Here is a 16,040-nt window from a genome sequence, read left to right on the forward strand (position 1 = left end):
CACCATGTGTGTGTCATTGCTTCAGACCCCAGAGCCCAGAGCTTTGGACATGACCAAAAGAACAGGTCTTTAGGGTTCCTCCATCAGATGCAAGAGGTCGGGACAGGAGCTGCCGGGCTAGCTGGTGCTGTCCCCGACCCCCATCCAAGGCAGAGGCAGTGTGGGCTTGTAGTTTCATACCAACCTGAGTGCAAATCCTGATGCTGACCCACACCAAGTGTGTGACCTTGGATGAGTCACCTAATTCCTTGAGGTTTCTATTTTCCCATCTGCCTAATGGGGCTGATGGTAAAAGTCTTTGTCAGGTGGTTGTGTGTGTGTTAAGCAGAGGTCTTGCTAATGTTAAAGGTCTGCTTGCTGGTGGTCCCTTCGTGACCAGTCGTGTTCTTGCTCATTCAGCTCCTTTCTCCCTCCACTCCCAAGTGTACTGCAGGGTTTGGGGGAGTGCCTTAGGCAGCTGGAGCCAAGGCACTGGAGGCTAGGAAAGAGAGAAAGAGAGGGACAAAGAAAGAAAGAGAAATTGACTGAGACAGACAGGGAAGAGAGAAGGCGGGGGAAGGGGTTGGGGCAGCAGGGGGAGAAGAGAGCCTGAGACAGAGACAGAGAAACAAGCAAAAAAAAAGAGACAGAGAAGGACAGTGTGTGTGTCAGGGACAGCCAGAGAGAGGTTGGGGTGAGACACACATCCAAAGAGAGGAAAGAAGCAAACCCAGGGAGTAGTAGAGGAAGGGAAAGGAGATGTAGAGAGAGGCAATTCTGTGCACACCCCATACACAGGAGGGGTCTCCACCCTCAGGGCGGCCTCATCCCTTCCCCAGAATCCTTAAATCCTCTCTCACTCTGGGCCCTGTGCATCTGGCACAGCCCTGTCCTGACCAACAGCGGTTGGCACAGGTGAGTGTGGCTAGGGAGGGTCCCTAGTTGTGCGCTGGGGCTGGGTCCCTGAGGAACAGAGGCCCAGGGCTGTCGGGGAGGGGCAGGCTGGCTCGGTGGAGACAGCGGTCGGGCGGGGGGACGCGTGTGATAAGATTCAGAGGGTGTGAGAGCGCGGTGGAGACCTGGGAGGGCTGGGAGGGCTGGGCGAATTGATAGCTCATTTCTTCCCCAACCCGCTCAGCCAACATTTATTGCGCGCCTCCCCTCTCCCCAGCACCCGGAACTCCTTCCCCTTCCCCGCGACCCGGGGTTCTCCCTCTGCCTAGCACTCAGAGCGTTCCCCCGTTCTGTTCCCCTCCCCGCCCTGTCCTCCTCCCGCAGCTGGACAGCTGATGGCCAGGCCGGGGAGCGCCCGGGAGCCGCCGCTCCTGGCGCTGCTGCCGCCGCTGTTGGTGCTGGTGCAAGCGGGCGCGGCGGGCGCGGCGGGCTCGGTGCGCCTGGCGGGCGGCCTCACTCTGGGCGGCCTGTTCCCGGTGCACGCGCGGGGCGCTGCGGGCAGGGCGTGCGGGCAGCTGAAGAAGGAGCAGGGTGTGCACCGGCTGGAGGCGATGCTGTACGCGCTGGACCGCGTGAACGCCGACCCTGAGCTGCTGCCCGGCGTGCGCCTGGGCGCGCGGCTGCTCGACACCTGCTCTCGGGACACGTACGCGCTGGAGCAGGCGCTGACCTTCGTGCAGGCGCTGATCCAGGGCCGCGGCGACGGCGACGAGGGGGCAGTGCGCTGCCCCGGAGGCGTCCCTCCGCTGCGCGCCGCGCCCCCCGAGCGGGTCGTGGCTGTCGTCGGCGCGTCGGCCAGCTCCGTCTCCATCATGGTCGCCAATGTGCTGCGCCTGTTTGCGGTGAGGGCACTCTCTCGCGTCCTCGTCCCGTCCCCGCCCTCTGGGTGGCTGAAGTCTAGTCTCCTGGCAGAAATCACTCAAATTCACAAAGATCACCCGCTGCTTCAAAGAAACCCTGCCCTGGGAGCCAGAAGCAAGCCCGAGCCAGATCAACCCAACCCGTCGACCCTTCCTTGTCTGCTCAGGTGCCCTGCCAGCGCTGCCACCTGCACACACAGCCCTTTGTGTGAATTAAGGAAACCTACCTTCTGGGCGGTCAAGGCTGCCTCTTCCCACAGCGGGATGCAGCCTTTGCCTGGAGACCCAATTGATTAGAGCAGGGCCCCCTGGAGTTTAGCCTCATCTTGCTTGGATGTCCTTGTTTGGGGCACATATTGCACAACCTTGTGTGGTGGTCCCGCCCCCGGCCCTGGGGACAGGGCCCTCCTCCGGTGGGGTCACCAGGACATGACCCTGGCAACTCCGCGGGGTAGGGGAGGGTGGTGGTGAGTAGTTCCCTCATCTTGAGGGAACTGTCTTAAGTGCAGGGCAGCCCCTTCCCTGCAGCCTGGGGGACAGTGAGTGAGGGGAAGGGCATAAGAATAAGCGATTAGGGGGCCTTTGGCATTAGAGTGTGGGGATTTTCAGTAGAAGTCATTCACTGGGGTTCTGTGGGGGAGGGGTGTCTCTGTCCCTCCATCTTTATGTGAAGAAAGGAAGGCTTTGCTTCCTTCTGGCTGGGGGAGGGGACTTCAGTGTCTTGAGAGTTTCTCTGAGGCAAGGCCTCTGTTTCTACCATGCTGGGTAGAGGTTTTATGTGGGTCCCCCTCCATCATCTGCATCCATGTAATCCCCCCACCCCTGTTCCCACTGGATGTCAGTGTTGTCATACAGACACAGCTTCTAGTAGGCACCAAGAGAAGTTCTGTGGCTCCCTGGGATGTGTGTGTGTGTGTGTGTGTGTGTGTGTGTGTGGTGGATGGGGGGCGGGGTAGTAGTGAGGAGAGTTGGGAGAGTCACCCGACTGCCCATGTCTGTCTGTGTTTATAGCTCTGTCCCCTGCCCTGCTTGGAGCTCTGGTTTCTGTCCCTTTCCCTGTGTCTGCCCCTCTAGGCTGAGTGCAGAGATCTCAGACTCAAGGGCCTTCAAGGGCCAGGTTGGGGCGTAGATGGGTGAAGCAGGACCCCATAAGCCCAGGGCCCACTGCTGCCAGCTCAGCCCCAGACTAAGGTAGCACCCTGCACCCCACACCATGTTAAACACTACTTACCAATTCAAAAATTAAACGCTTGAAGACACTGGTGCATGAATGGCAACCAGGGAACAGATTTGGTTCCCTGAGGGGCTGTTTTGCAATTCCTGGTCCAGGAGCAGAGACGGAGTTCAGGCCATATTTGTATTACTGTGCTGTCAGGCATTTTATTTTATTTTATTTTATTTTATTTTATTTTATTTAACTTTTTATGCTTATTTATATTTGAGAGAGAGAGAGAGAGAGTGTGTGTGTGTGTGTGTGTGTGTGTGTGAGCAGGGGAGGGGCAGAGAGAAAGACAGACACAGAATCTGAAGCAGGCTCCAGGCTCCGAGCTGTCAGCACAGAGCCCCATGTGGAGGCTCAAACTCATGAACTGGGAGATCATGACCTGAGCTGAAGTCAGATGCTCAACCGACAGCCACTCAGATGCCCCTATTTTATTTTATTTTTAAATATTTGTTTATTTTGAGAGAGAGAGAAAGCTAGTAGGGGAGGGGCAGAGAGAGAGACAGAGACAGAGAATCCCAAGAATAGGCTCTGAGCTGTCAGCACAGAGCCAGATGAGAGGCTCGAATCCACGAACCACAGGATCAAGACCTGAGCTGAAACAAAGAATTGGATGCCTAACCAACTGAACCACCCAGGTGCCCCAGCAGTCAGGCATTTTAGATTAATTTCGCTCAGGAGGTTCAACCTGTACGAGGAGATTGTTCTCAAGATTAAGCTTTAGTGTCTAGAGTGCCCAGAGTATCTACAGCATCCACGAACTGCCCTCGTCTTTCTCTGTCTCCTTTTTCTCTGACATTCCCTCTTTCTTTGTGGTTCTTCTTATTTTTCTTTTTCTGTCTCCCTGTCACTCTCTTCCTTCTTCCTCCTTCCGTCTTTCCTTCTCTCTCCCTCCTGCTCTTCGCACACTGTCTCCACACTCTACACTTTCTGTCCTGCTTCAGACATCCCTGTCTCCCCTGGACCGGTCTGGCCCACCCCTGCCAGAACCTTCCCTGTCTTCTGACCTTCACCAGCTCCCACTTCAGCCCTCTTCTCTAGTTAGCCTCCACCATCCTGATTTCCTCAGCCTTCCCCTACCATTCTCCACTCTCCTCCCACCCTTGCTATTCACGCTCCCCCTTCTGGATCAGCTCAGCCCATAATCCCAGCTGTCGATCACTCTAATGCACAGAGATAAACCCAGCTCCAAGCAGTCCCCTCCAGAAAACCAGACACAGCTTTGAATCAAATAATCCCTTCCTAGCCCCCCTGCCTGCTCTGACCCTGCTTGGGGGTGCCGCTCCCCTACACAGATTGCCCCTTTGTGTGAATTAGGAAAACATGCTGTCCCCTAGGGATGACAGGAGCCCCATTCCCCTCTCAGATGCAGCCTTTGCCCAGCAGCTGGATCAGCTACAGGATGGACTTGAGTCCCCACTCCACCTTTGCCTGGACACATCCTGCACCAGTGTGTTTGGTGCCCTGCCCTCTTCGTCAGACCCCCTCATACCTCCCATATTCCATCAGACCACTTCTCAAAATGCAGAGATTTTCCCACGCCTGAGGCGTCTCCATGCGGCTATTCCAACCCTAATCCTGAACTTCCATGCCCCCACCTGTGTCCTGGATCCCTGTTGCCCTCCCTCCCCATAGGGTCACTGACCCTCCCTCCATAACCCAGATGTCCTTCCCCATTCCAGATACCCCAGATCAGCTACGCGTCCACAGCCCCTGAGCTCAGCGACTCCACACGCTATGACTTCTTCTCCCGAGTCGTGCCACCTGACTCCTACCAGGCCCAGGCCATGGTGGACATCGTGAGGGCGCTGGGATGGAACTACGTGTCCACACTGGCCTCCGAGGGCAACTATGGCGAGAGTGGGGTTGAGGCCTTTGTGCAGATCTCCCGGGAGGCTGGTGAGCTGGGTGTGGGGGTACCAGGGGTGAGCCAGGGCCATCAGACATGGTGGGGAGCGTGGATGGTGCCCCTGTGGGCAGGTGCCCCTTTCCTTTGGAGGACTCTGTCCCTGCCACAATCATGCACAGTGGCGGCCCCAGTGGGTTGGGTGAGTGGGTGGAACAAAAGGTGACTTTGGCATCCCCGACACCCAGGGGGGGTCTGTATTGCCCAGTCCATCAAGATTCCCAGGGAACCAAAGCCAGGAGAATTCAACAAGGTGATCAAGAGACTAATGGAGACGCCCAATGCCCGGGGCATCATCATCTTTGCCAACGAGGATGACATCAGGTGGGACAGTGGGCGCATTCCATCACCATGTTTATTAGAGGCTCTCCTCAAAGGCCCTGCCCCCTCTTCCTACATATCCTCCAGCCTTGCGCATCCTCCCTTCCTCCTCCTCCCTCTCTCCTTGACTGCCCCCCCACCTTCCTGCCCTTACACATTTTTCCTGCTGCCATTTCCCTGTCTGGTGCCTCCCAGAAACGAACCAGGCCTGTTCTGGGTGGAGATGCTTCAAGACTAGCCAAGGGAAACACACAAAAACGCCTGTCTGTTCTTATCATCCAAAATAGGGGAGAGACCCGTGGGCAGATCTAAGTGCAGAAAATGAGCTGTCAGGCAAGGAGCCCTGGGAGGCAGTTCAGGGGGTATCAGCAGGTGGCCATGGACTCTGCCCTGAGGCCTGTGTGGCTCAGAGCCAGCAGAGGGCTCCGCAAGAAAAGGGAGGCCCCTCTTCCAGGCAGTGTGAAGTGGGCTGAATGCACAGAACATGAGGGCAGGCCTGGGGCAGAGCCTGGCTGCAACCTTGACTACCTGAGAAGCCAAGGGCAGGTGTCCTAAACCCCAGACACCCCATTTTTCCTGATAAATGAGGGTCTGCTGAGTGGTTTGGAAGGGGATAGAAGAAGAGAGAAGAACAGGAAGTGGCCAGAGGTAAGTTGGAGGAGGATCGCAGGCCCTCACTAACCCCTCGCCCCATTCTACCAGGAGGGTACTGGAGGCCGCACGCCAGGCCAACCTGACGGGTCACTTCCTATGGGTCGGCTCCGACAGCTGGGGAGCCAAGACCTCACCCATCCTGAACCTGGAGGATGTGGCCGTGGGGGCCATCACCATCCTGCCCAAAAGGGCTTCCATAGATGGTGAGTGCAGGGATGCTGTCCCCCACGGTATCCCCTGCCCCTGCTTGTCCTTCCCCACGGACCCCTCTTTGTGGTGGTGGTGACGGGGGGGGGGGGACTCATTTTCTCCACCTGTAAAATTGCATCCTGATTCATGTCCCTTCCGGGATTCCCAAACTCTAGGATTCTGAGATTCTGTGAATACCTCCCTCCGGGCAGTGTTTGAGTTGGCAAAGGAGGAAAAGCCCACCCCACTGCACAGGGTGAAGAATTAGTTTTGCTCTTTCTGTTTTTGTTTTAATTCAATGCCTACATTCCTGGTGTTGCTTATTCCTCAAAAGGCACACCAATTTGAGGGCTGGGGAAGAGGGAGCAAGGCCAAGGATGGCGACATATTGTCCTATTGGTCAGATGATGAAGCCTGCCTCCCCTCCCTTCTTCCACCATACCACCTGTGAATGTCTGGAACAATCCAGCAGAGATGTTCCCTTTATAACAGGATTGATCGTTTTCCCAAAGACTGACCTGAAGGCACCTTCATGAGGTGCTACAGGGCTATTTTATGAAGAACAGAAACTTGTAAAGGCTGAGAGCCTTAACTTTTGGGGACTCAGAGCCTCTTGTGGGTGTACACCCACCCTCACACTTTTTCTTTCCCTTAGAGTGCATTTGGTTGCATTTGACAAATTAGGATGAGAGCAGTTTTAGCAATAAAGGCACTTCGTCACAAGACAAGACGTCTGAAAGTAGGCCACTTCAGGTTTGGGCCAGTGAGTTAATGACATTCTCAAAGTCCTGAGCTCTGTCCCCACTTCTGTTCCACCATCCTCCATGGTTGCTATGTGCCTTGGTGACTGAGGTGTCTTAATAATCACAAAGTGGCTGCTGAAGCTCCACCCATCACACCTTCACAGTAGCATCCTAACCGGGAAAGAAGGAGCAGCCTCAAAGTCTTTCATGCAGTGAGGCTCTGAGTTTACAACAGGACGCAAATTCTACCCTGGAGCCCCCAGATCGCTCTGAAGTCACTGGCCAGAAGTCAGTCATGTGTTCAGTCCTAGCTGCGAAGTGAGCAAGTGGTGAAGGGACACAGAAGAATCATGTCTGGTTCAGATGGTTGCCATCCTCCTCTCTCCCCACTCTCAGGATTTGACCAGTACTTCATGACCCGCTCCCTGGAGAACAACCGCCGGAACATCTGGTTTGCCGAGTTCTGGGAAGAGAATTTCAACTGCAAACTGATCAGCTCAGGTACCCAGTCCGACGACTCCGCCCGCAAATGCACAGGTGAGAGCTGCCCGGGGTGGCAAGGGGAGGTGAGGGAGAAAGTGGGAGGCCAGGTGGGATGCCGGGGGTCCAGGCACACTTCCTCCGGGCATCCCTAGGACAGGTGAGGAACGCATCGGCCGGGACTCTACCTACGAGCAGGAGGGGAAGGTGCAGTTTGTGATCGATGCTGTCTACGCCATTGCCCACGCCCTCCACAGCATGCACCAGGCACTCTGCCCGGGGCTCACGGGCCTGTGCCCTGCGATGGAGACCACCGATGGGCGGATGCTGCTGCAGTATATTCGAGCTGTCCGCTTCAATGGTGAGTGGGAGCCAGATCTCCTAACAACAGGGAAGGGAAGCCCCCGGGGTTGGATTTCTCTGCGGGACCTAGGTTGACTGGGGATCAAAGGGATGAGAGAGGCAGGATGGTATGGTGGGGGCACCCGGAACTGAGAGCTGGAAACTTAAGCCAAATTCTGGAACCAATTTTTAACACTCATCCCCAGGCTTCAGTACCCCTTGCCCCAAGTTGTGAAATTCAGGTGTTGGGGAACTTTTTCTGTGACCCCTTCCTGCCTGGAACCCTCAGCGGGCCACATGCAACTCTCCCCTCCATTGCACAGAGTTCGGAGGCATCTGGACTCTGGGCCTGTGTGGGGCACGGTGCAGACTGTGCAAAGGCACTGTGTACAGTGTGGACAGGCTGCCCATTCTGAGTCTTGAGCTTGCAAAGGCCACCCCAGCTAAGCTCTGTGCCACGGGAGCACAAGGTGCAAGTCTGATGTGTCCTCTGATACCAGCAGAGGGCCTGGCACATAGGCAGGGCTCAGAATAAGGTCTTCTGAAAAGGCCCAAATGGACCCAAGCTGCCTCATGGTTTGTGCAGAGAGATATACTTCTTAGTCAATTACTATTCTTTTTTTTTTAATGTTTATTTTTGAGAGAGACAGAGTGTGAGCAGGGCAGGGGCAGAGAAAGAGAGAGACACAGAATCCAAAGCAGGCTCCAGGCTCTGAGCTATCAGCACAGAGGCCGACGCGAGGGCTTACAAACTGTGAGATCATGACCTGAGCCTAAGTCGGATGCTCAACTGACTGAGCCACCCAGGTGCCCCCAGTTACTATTCTTTATAAAATTAAAAAGTGTTCTTCCACCAACTACTGAATACCTTCTTTCTGCTAAGCTCTCTGATAAATGGCACAACTTACTATCATTGCAGACCAGCTCTACAAGCTGGTAGAATGGGCTTCCAAAAGAAATAAAGCCAAGGGGCACCTGGGTGGCTCAGTCAGTTAAGCGGCCGACTCTTGGTTTTGGCTCAGGTCGTGATCTCACGGTTTGTGAGGTTGAGTCCCGCATTGGGCTCTGTACTGACAGCATGGAGCCTGCTTGGGGTTCTCTCTCTCCCTCTCTGTCTCTCTGCCCTCCCCTCATGCTGTCTCTGTCTTTCTCAAAAATAAATAAGTAAACTTTTAAAAAATCATTAAAAGAAATAAAAGCTGATTGTTCAAATCAGTACAAATCTCATGCCAACACTCAGACCTTTGTACAAGTCTTGAACCCATCATTTTGCCTGGCTTGTTAAAGCTCTTTCTTTTTTCTTTTTCTTATTTGAAGTTTATTTATGCATTTCGAGAGAGACAGAGAGAGCAAGTGGGAGGGGGGCAGAGAGAGGGAGAGAGAGAATCCCAAGCAGGCTCCACATTGTCAGCGCAGAGCCCAATGTGGGGCTCAAACTCAAGAAATGTGAGATCATGACCTGAGCTGAAACCAAGAGTCGGCCGCTTAACCGACTGAGCCACCCAGGTGTCCCTTTCATTTTTCTTTGTAAATTGTGGTTTTCATATACATGGTGTAATACAGACCATCTTAACCATCTTTAAGGGTACAGCTTAGTCGTGTACACTGTGCAGCAATCATTCTCCAGAACTTCTTTTTATCTTAAGACTGAAATTCTGTCCCCATTAAAGAACAGCTCCTCCTCGCCCTCCCCCAGCCTCTGGCCACCTCCATTCAACATTCTGTCTCTATGATTTTGCCTCCTCTAGGTACATCCCGCAAGATGAATCATGCAGTATTTGGCCTTTCGTGTGACTGGCTCACTGCACTTAGTATAATGTCCTTAAGGTTCATCTGTGTCATAGCTATGTGCCAGAACGCCCTTCCTTTCTAAGGCTGAATAATGTCCTTGCATGAATAGACACTTTGTTGATTCATTCAGCCCCCAGTGAACAACGTTTGTGTGTCCACCTTTTGGCTGCTGTGAACAAAGCTGCCGTGAACACGGGTGGATAGATAGATCTTGGAGGCCCTGCATTAACTTCTTTGGGGCATATACCCAGAAGTGGAGTTGCTGGGGATGTGATAATTCTGTGTTTAGTTTTTCAAGGAACTGCCACACTTTTTTTCCACAGTGATGGCACCATTCTACATCTGCACCAGCAAAATACATCAGGGTTCCAATTTTTCCACATCCTCACTGAGTTTCGTTATTTTCTGGTGTGTGAAAAGTGGCCATGCTAATGGGTGTGAGGAGGTATCTCATTGTAGTTTTGTTTTAATGTTTGTTTATTTTTGAGAGAGAGACAGAGAGTGAGTGAGCATGAGTGGGGAAGGGGCAGAGAGAGGGAGACACAGAATCCAAAGCAGGCTCTGGGCTCTGAGCTATCAGCACACAGCCTGAGGCGGGGCTTGAACTCACCAACTGTAAGATCATGACCTGAGCCAAAGTCCAGCACTTAAACGACTGAGCTGTCCAGATGCTCCTGTTATTATGGATTTTGAGTTGCATTTCCCTGATGACACTGAGCATCTTTGCACATGACTTCTTTAACCTGGCTGGGCCTTGGGCATCTCCGGGATGAGCTGGGGGACCAGCTGAGGATGATGGGCTCTCCCTCTAGGCAGCGCGGGGACCCCGGTGATGTTCAACGAGAACGGGGATGCGCCCGGGCGTTATGACATCTTCCAGTACCAGGCGGCCAACGGCAGTGCGGGCAGCGGCGGCTACCAGGCCGTGGGCCAGTGGGCAGAGACTCTCAGGCTGGACGTGAGTGGGCACAGACACGCCGACGGGAGGCGCAGGGGCCCGGGCCCACCGTCCCCAAATGGAGTCCCAGGCTCGCGTCTCCTGTGCCCGCAGGTGGAAGCTCTCCAGTGGTCGGGAGACCCCCGCGAGGTGCCTGCGTCCCAGTGCAGCCTCCCCTGTGGGCCCGGTGAGCGGAAAAAGATGGTGAAGGGCGTCCCCTGCTGCTGGCACTGCGAGGCCTGTGACGGGTACCGCTTCCAGGTGGACGAGTTCACGTGCGAGGCCTGCCCCGGGGACATGCGGCCCACGCGCAACCACACGGGCTGCCGCCCCACGCCCGTCGTGCGCCTGACCTGGTCCTCGCCCTGGGCCGCGCCGCCACTCCTGCTGGCCGTGCTGGGCAGCATGGCCACCACCACCGTGGTGGCCACCTTTGTGCGGCACAACGACACGCCGATCGTCCGCGCCTCGGGCCGCGAGCTCAGTTATGTGCTGCTCACCGGCATCTTCCTCATCTACGCCATCACCTTCCTCATGGTGGCCGAGCCCGGCGCGGCAGTGTGCGCCGGCCGCAGGCTCTTCCTCGGCCTGGGCACCACGCTCAGCTACTCGGCCTTGCTCACCAAGACCAACCGCATCTACCGCATCTTCGAGCAGGGGAAGCGCTCCGTCACGCCGCCGCCCTTCATCAGCCCCACCTCGCAGCTCGTCATCACCTTCAGCCTCACCTCCGTGCAGGTGGGTCGTGGGAATCCCAGGGCCACTCGGTGGGCGCATTGCGCCTGCGCTGGCGGGCTTGTCCAACACTCCAAAAACTCAGGTGATCACTCTTCTATTTTGGCTCCTATGTCAAAATTAAGGGGCGGGGGGGAGGGGAAGGCTACAAGAGACAGGGCCCTACTGTTTTACTTATATGCAGAACTCATTTCAGAGCAGCCAGTCCCCTGGGCTCTGTCCTTGAGAGAAAATGGTCCTTAAGCTGGGGAGTGCGAGCATCCAGCAACATTTCTGTAAAAACAATGAGATTATTTTCTGTACACTGAACAAACTCTTCCACAATTTGGCTCCCATATAAAAATAAGGCAAAGAGCTATGTGACAGTTTTCTCAAGCAAAAAAAAAAAAAAATCTGTTTCCATAAAGGGAGTTCCTGTTTGTTGCCCAGTCACCAGGGTAACCTGGATGAGAGGCACAGGCTCCAGCAATGGCACTGTGGAGCGGGTCGTCCAGCTCCATAAATGGCAGGGATTTCATGCTGTATGTGCAGCAAAAGCAGAGGACCTTCAGGGTTTTCTCTAAGATAGTAACATTATAACAGCAGAAATTACTCTCATGAGCTGGAAGGCACTGGATATTTTCTGTGCAAAGGGTACTGAGAGATGGGTGTGTGTGACACTGTGATATTGTACAGCCAGCCCAGTTCTCAGGGCTAGGTGGAGGGCCTATGGTCAGCCTGCTTTTGACATGACACGCTCTCCACTCCAGGCAAGCCCTTCTCCCTTCCTAGTTCTGCATATACCACCTTCATTCCCACCCACAGGCAATTCTCCATGACTGAAAAGTGTTGCCATCTTCCTAAAGATAGCAGGGGTCGAGCGTCCCCTGTCAGGGCCAGAATGGCAATGCCCAGCACATCCTGACTTCTTACCTTCCTGCTTCCCTCCTTGAAATCCCTGTGGTGCCCCTTTCCCCAGGATAGAGATACTTAGACTACATTTAGTACCTCCTGGTTCATCTGCGGACCCACCTTTCCAGAGGTCCTGGACCCTTTCAAAGAGGCATACCTTCAATTTTACTAGGTTATTTACCAATCTGGTGGACATGAAGTGGTATCTCATTGTTTTAATTTGCATTTACTTAATTACTAGTGGAGCTGGCCTTTGGAGTTTCCTCTTCTGTGATGTGCCTGTTCCTACACTTTGCACATTTTCTATTATTTTGTAGGAGGTTTTTTTTGTTTTTGTTTGTTTGTTTTTTACATGTACCAGATGCTTGTTCCTTATCAATTACATGTGTTGCAAAATTGGTGGGATCCATTTTGGTTGCTGCTTCTGTGTATCACAGGCCTTTGGTATTAGTTTCTCACAGGCAACTTTTTCCCCCTACCTAGAGCCTTGTTATAAGAGGAGCTTTCATGCTGCTTTCCTGGACATTGGGTGGGGTGTTATTAGTCCCTTGTTTATGGAGCTACTGCCTTTGGGAGAATCACAAAAAAGTTCTCCTTCTGGATGTACAAATTAATAAAAAGCATCCCTTCTTGGGGCACCTGAGTGGCTCAGCAGTTGAGCTTCCGACTTTGGCTCAGGTCATGATCTCACAGTTTGTGAGTTTGAGCCCCACATCAGGCTCCGTGCTGACAGCTCAGAGCCTGGAGCCTGCTTTGGATTCTGTTTCCCCTTCTCTCTGCCCCTCCCCTGCTCTCTCTCTCTGTCAAAATAAATAAATAAACTTTTTAAAAAATTAAAGAAAAAAAGCATCCCTTCTTCCAGGATCACAGAGCTCTGCTCTAGGGACATAGTATGGCACTGGAGTGTTGGCTGGATTTCAGCCCCACCTACCCCCCTCCTACACACATACATCAGGAAGTCTTGTGCAGTGAACAATCTGCATGCACGGATGGGGCGGCCCTTCCAGGGTCTTGCCTCTATGCAGGTGTCTTAGTTCCTGTTCCCCAGCATCTCTTGGCTCAAGGTCATGTCTCCTGTCACTGTGAGGGAATTGCTATTCCATCTCCTCCCTGTTAGTGCTTGTGTTCGACTTTGATAACCTACCAGGCCACCTGGAATCAGCTCACATTCTTACCAGTGTCTGTTTAAGTGCCTCGTTCTGAGCTTCACCATGCATCTGCACATGATTTCACCACATTATGTTCAACAGTTCTCTGGAGCTGGAGAAGGAAGGGGGTCCTCAAGAACTAGGTTTGCCATGTTGCTAGACAGGATCAAGCTCGTGTTTTCACATCTACAGAATGGAGATGGTTACTGCCTACCTGGAAGGCTGTGAGGAGACAAGATCTCTGCTGAGTCTGGGGGCATCCATGGGGCATGCACTGGCTCCTCCCCCAAGGTAGAATGGAGAAGATATGTGTAGGGTCACGATTCCAGGGTCTCTGCCTGCTGTCACTGTGGCTCTTGGGCCTGAGCATCCCACTCAGTAGGCCAGGAGCCTGGAGGCAACCCTAACCTGCCAGACATGGGTGGGTGGCTAGGCTGGGTGTGCCCCTGATATGGTGTCGGCTCCTGCAGGTGGTGGGAGTAATGGCATGGCTGGGGGCCCAGCCCCCACACAGCGTGATTGACTACGAAGAGCAACGGACCGTGGACCCGGAGCAGGCCAGAGGGGTGCTCAAGTGCGACATGTCAGATCTGTCCCTCATCGGCTGCCTGGGCTACAGCCTCCTGCTCATGGTCACATGCACAGTGTATGCCATCAAGGCCCGCGGTGTGCCCGAGACCTTCAATGAGGCCAAGCCCATCGGCTTTACCATGTACACCACCTGCATCATCTGGCTAGCTTTTGTGCCTATCTTCTTTGGTACCGCCCAGTCAGCTGAGAAGGTAATCTGGGGTCTCCCGTTGCTTTCACTGCCTCCTCTGTTTCTTGCCTGTCCAAGGAGGGGCTCAATTGTCCCAAGAGCTGGACCACCCATCTGAATGATTGCTTGTTGGCTGATTCATTCATGTACATACTCATTCACTCATTTGTCAGTGTCACTGCTGGCTCAGTGAGTTCTGTATCCCTTCATTTGTTCATCCATGCTTCTATCCATCCACTAACTTGTTTCTATTCAATTACTTCTTCATATACTTCAAACCTGTCAATCCATTAATCTGTCAGTCCATTTGCTTGATCATTATTCAGTCATTTATTTGTGCACAGCGTAGAACATTTGCTTATTCACCTGTCAATCATCTGTTTGCCCACTTGCTCTCTTATTCAATCTCTGTTCATTGGTTTGTTCATTTGAAAACATATTCACTCATTCATTAACATGCTCTAACCCTTTTCAGGCATAGGGACCATTTCCCCAGGTGTCACTTGCTGTGAATGAACCCTTCACTTCCCTTGGTCACTTGTCCATTTGGTGCCGTGTCACTCATCCTCCATCCTGTCTCTATTGGAGCCATGTCATGACCACCACTTCTTCATGCCACAGGGCCTTTGCTCGTATGTTGTCTTTTCCATTGACCCGATGAACACGGACTCATGTGGGGGGGGGGGGGAGAGAACAGGGCTGAGTCCCACCCGGTCCCTTCCTCCATGACTCAGATCTACATCCAAACCACCACACTGACTGTGTCCTTGAGCCTGAGTGCATCGGTGTCCCTCGGCATGCTCTATGTGCCCAAGACCTACGTCATCCTGTTCCACCCGGAGCAGAATGTGCAGAAGCGGAAGCGAAGCCTCAAGGCGACCTCCACAGTGGCAGCCCCACCCAAGGGCGAGGACACAGAGGCCCCCAAGTAGTGAGTGGGGGATGAGTGGGATGGTTGCTCCCTCTCTTCTGCTCTTTTCTTTCCCTTGCTTCACCATGGAAGCTGTGAAAAGTCCAGGTCTGCAGTGAGCAGTTGGAGACAGGGAGTCCACAAAGCCCATGCCCCCTGGGATGGGGCTGGACTCCAGAAAGATCTGGACCCACACACCACACGTCATCCCTGCTTTTCTGTGCCTGTGGGCACCATATATCCTTGCTGCAGACCAGACTTTCTACTCATGGAGGGAAACAGCCACCACGAAGATTCTACTCTAGGGAGTGACTGAACTTATGCTCCCTGGTCTGAGTTCAGAGAGCATGATGAAGCCCCAGGCTTGGCCCAGCGTGAGTGAGATTTCCACCCACTTAGCCAGCAAAACCCGGGGATTGGGCAGTGTGCAAGAATGTGTAGATCTCACTGTGGAAATACAGGGCTGGATGCAAGGAGGAGCAGTTTCCACAAGAGACCCTGGGGGTCTGGGTTCCGGACTGAGTAACTCAGGCTTGGCAATGAGGGATGGAACCTTGGGTCAGAGCCCAGAGAGCGAGAATGCGATGTGAGAGTGAGAACTGAGACGTACCCCATGAGGTTACATGTGTTGAGGTCTTTTTCTCAGAACCTTCGCCCCTGGGATCTGGGGCATGTCACACTTAGGAGTATAGCTTTTTGCCTTTCGCATGCATATGCCCTCAAATGACCCCCAAACCCTTGTGTGGTGTTAGTGGTGTGAGAATAAAACAACAGGGTGGTGGTTGCCCTCTTCTGATGCCTGTGAGAGATTGTGGTCAGGAGCCTCAGGCTGGGGCCAGTGACAGAGAGCTGTGTCCATGGTGACGATTAATTCCAGGTAGACATCTTAGGATGAATATTGAAACTTTTCTCTCCCAATATTTACTGGGAGGTCCCTTTTGAAAGGCAAACACAGGGCATGGGAGGGAAATGCTTGGACATCAGATGCATGGACATTCATTTTTCAGTTTTGTTTTTTTTTTTTTTTTTTTTTTTTTTTTTTTTTTTTTTTTTACCAAAAGGTTGGTTTCAGTTGTGGAATTGTATTTCCCTGTGGCACGATTTAAATTTGTTAAATTGACTCTTTTCATTTATCAGTTTGAATTCTCTAGTAGCTGATGTCTGGAACCGATTCTGAAGATCAACCCCACTTCATACAACAAAAAAGACTGTTTCCTA

At 53.3% G+C, this 16,040-nt stretch overlaps 1 protein-coding gene across 1 annotated transcript; it reads left to right on the plus strand.

The window, feature by feature from the left end:
- Window positions 1-1,268: 1,268 nt before the first annotated feature.
- On the plus strand, window positions 1,269-14,844 carry GRM6 (glutamate metabotropic receptor 6). Its single transcript, XM_047083086.1, has 10 exons — window positions 1,269-1,775; window positions 4,698-4,914; window positions 5,110-5,245; window positions 5,945-6,099; window positions 7,225-7,365; window positions 7,469-7,669; window positions 10,254-10,399; window positions 10,493-11,116; window positions 13,623-13,934; window positions 14,647-14,844. Exons 1-10 carry the CDS (start codon window positions 1,269-1,271, stop codon window positions 14,842-14,844), a joined length of 2,637 nt encoding a protein of 878 aa, XP_046939042.1.
- The last annotated feature ends 1,196 nt before the right edge of the window (window positions 14,845-16,040 follow it).

The sequence above is a fragment of the Lynx rufus genome, unplaced genomic scaffold, assembly GCF_022079265.1.
Source record: "Lynx rufus isolate CCGP_SWC_20201006 ecotype Redwood Valley unplaced genomic scaffold, mLynRuf1.p SCAF_1, whole genome shotgun sequence".
Lineage (NCBI taxonomy): Eukaryota > Metazoa > Chordata > Mammalia > Carnivora > Felidae > Lynx > Lynx rufus.

Bases quoted from the DNA above. Each gene is read 5' to 3' on its own strand.
- GRM6 (XM_047083086.1), top strand. From the start codon at position 1,269: ATGGCCAGGCCGGGGAGCGCCCGGGAGCCGCCGCTCCTGGCGCTGCTG. The intron at 4,915-5,109 runs GTGAGCTGGGTG...CCCGACACCCAG, and splicing joins GCAGATCTCCCGGGAGGCTG to GGGGGGTCTGTATTGCCCAG. The intron at 11,117-13,622 runs GTGGGTCGTGGG...CGGCTCCTGCAG, and splicing joins TCAGCCTCACCTCCGTGCAG to GTGGTGGGAGTAATGGCATG.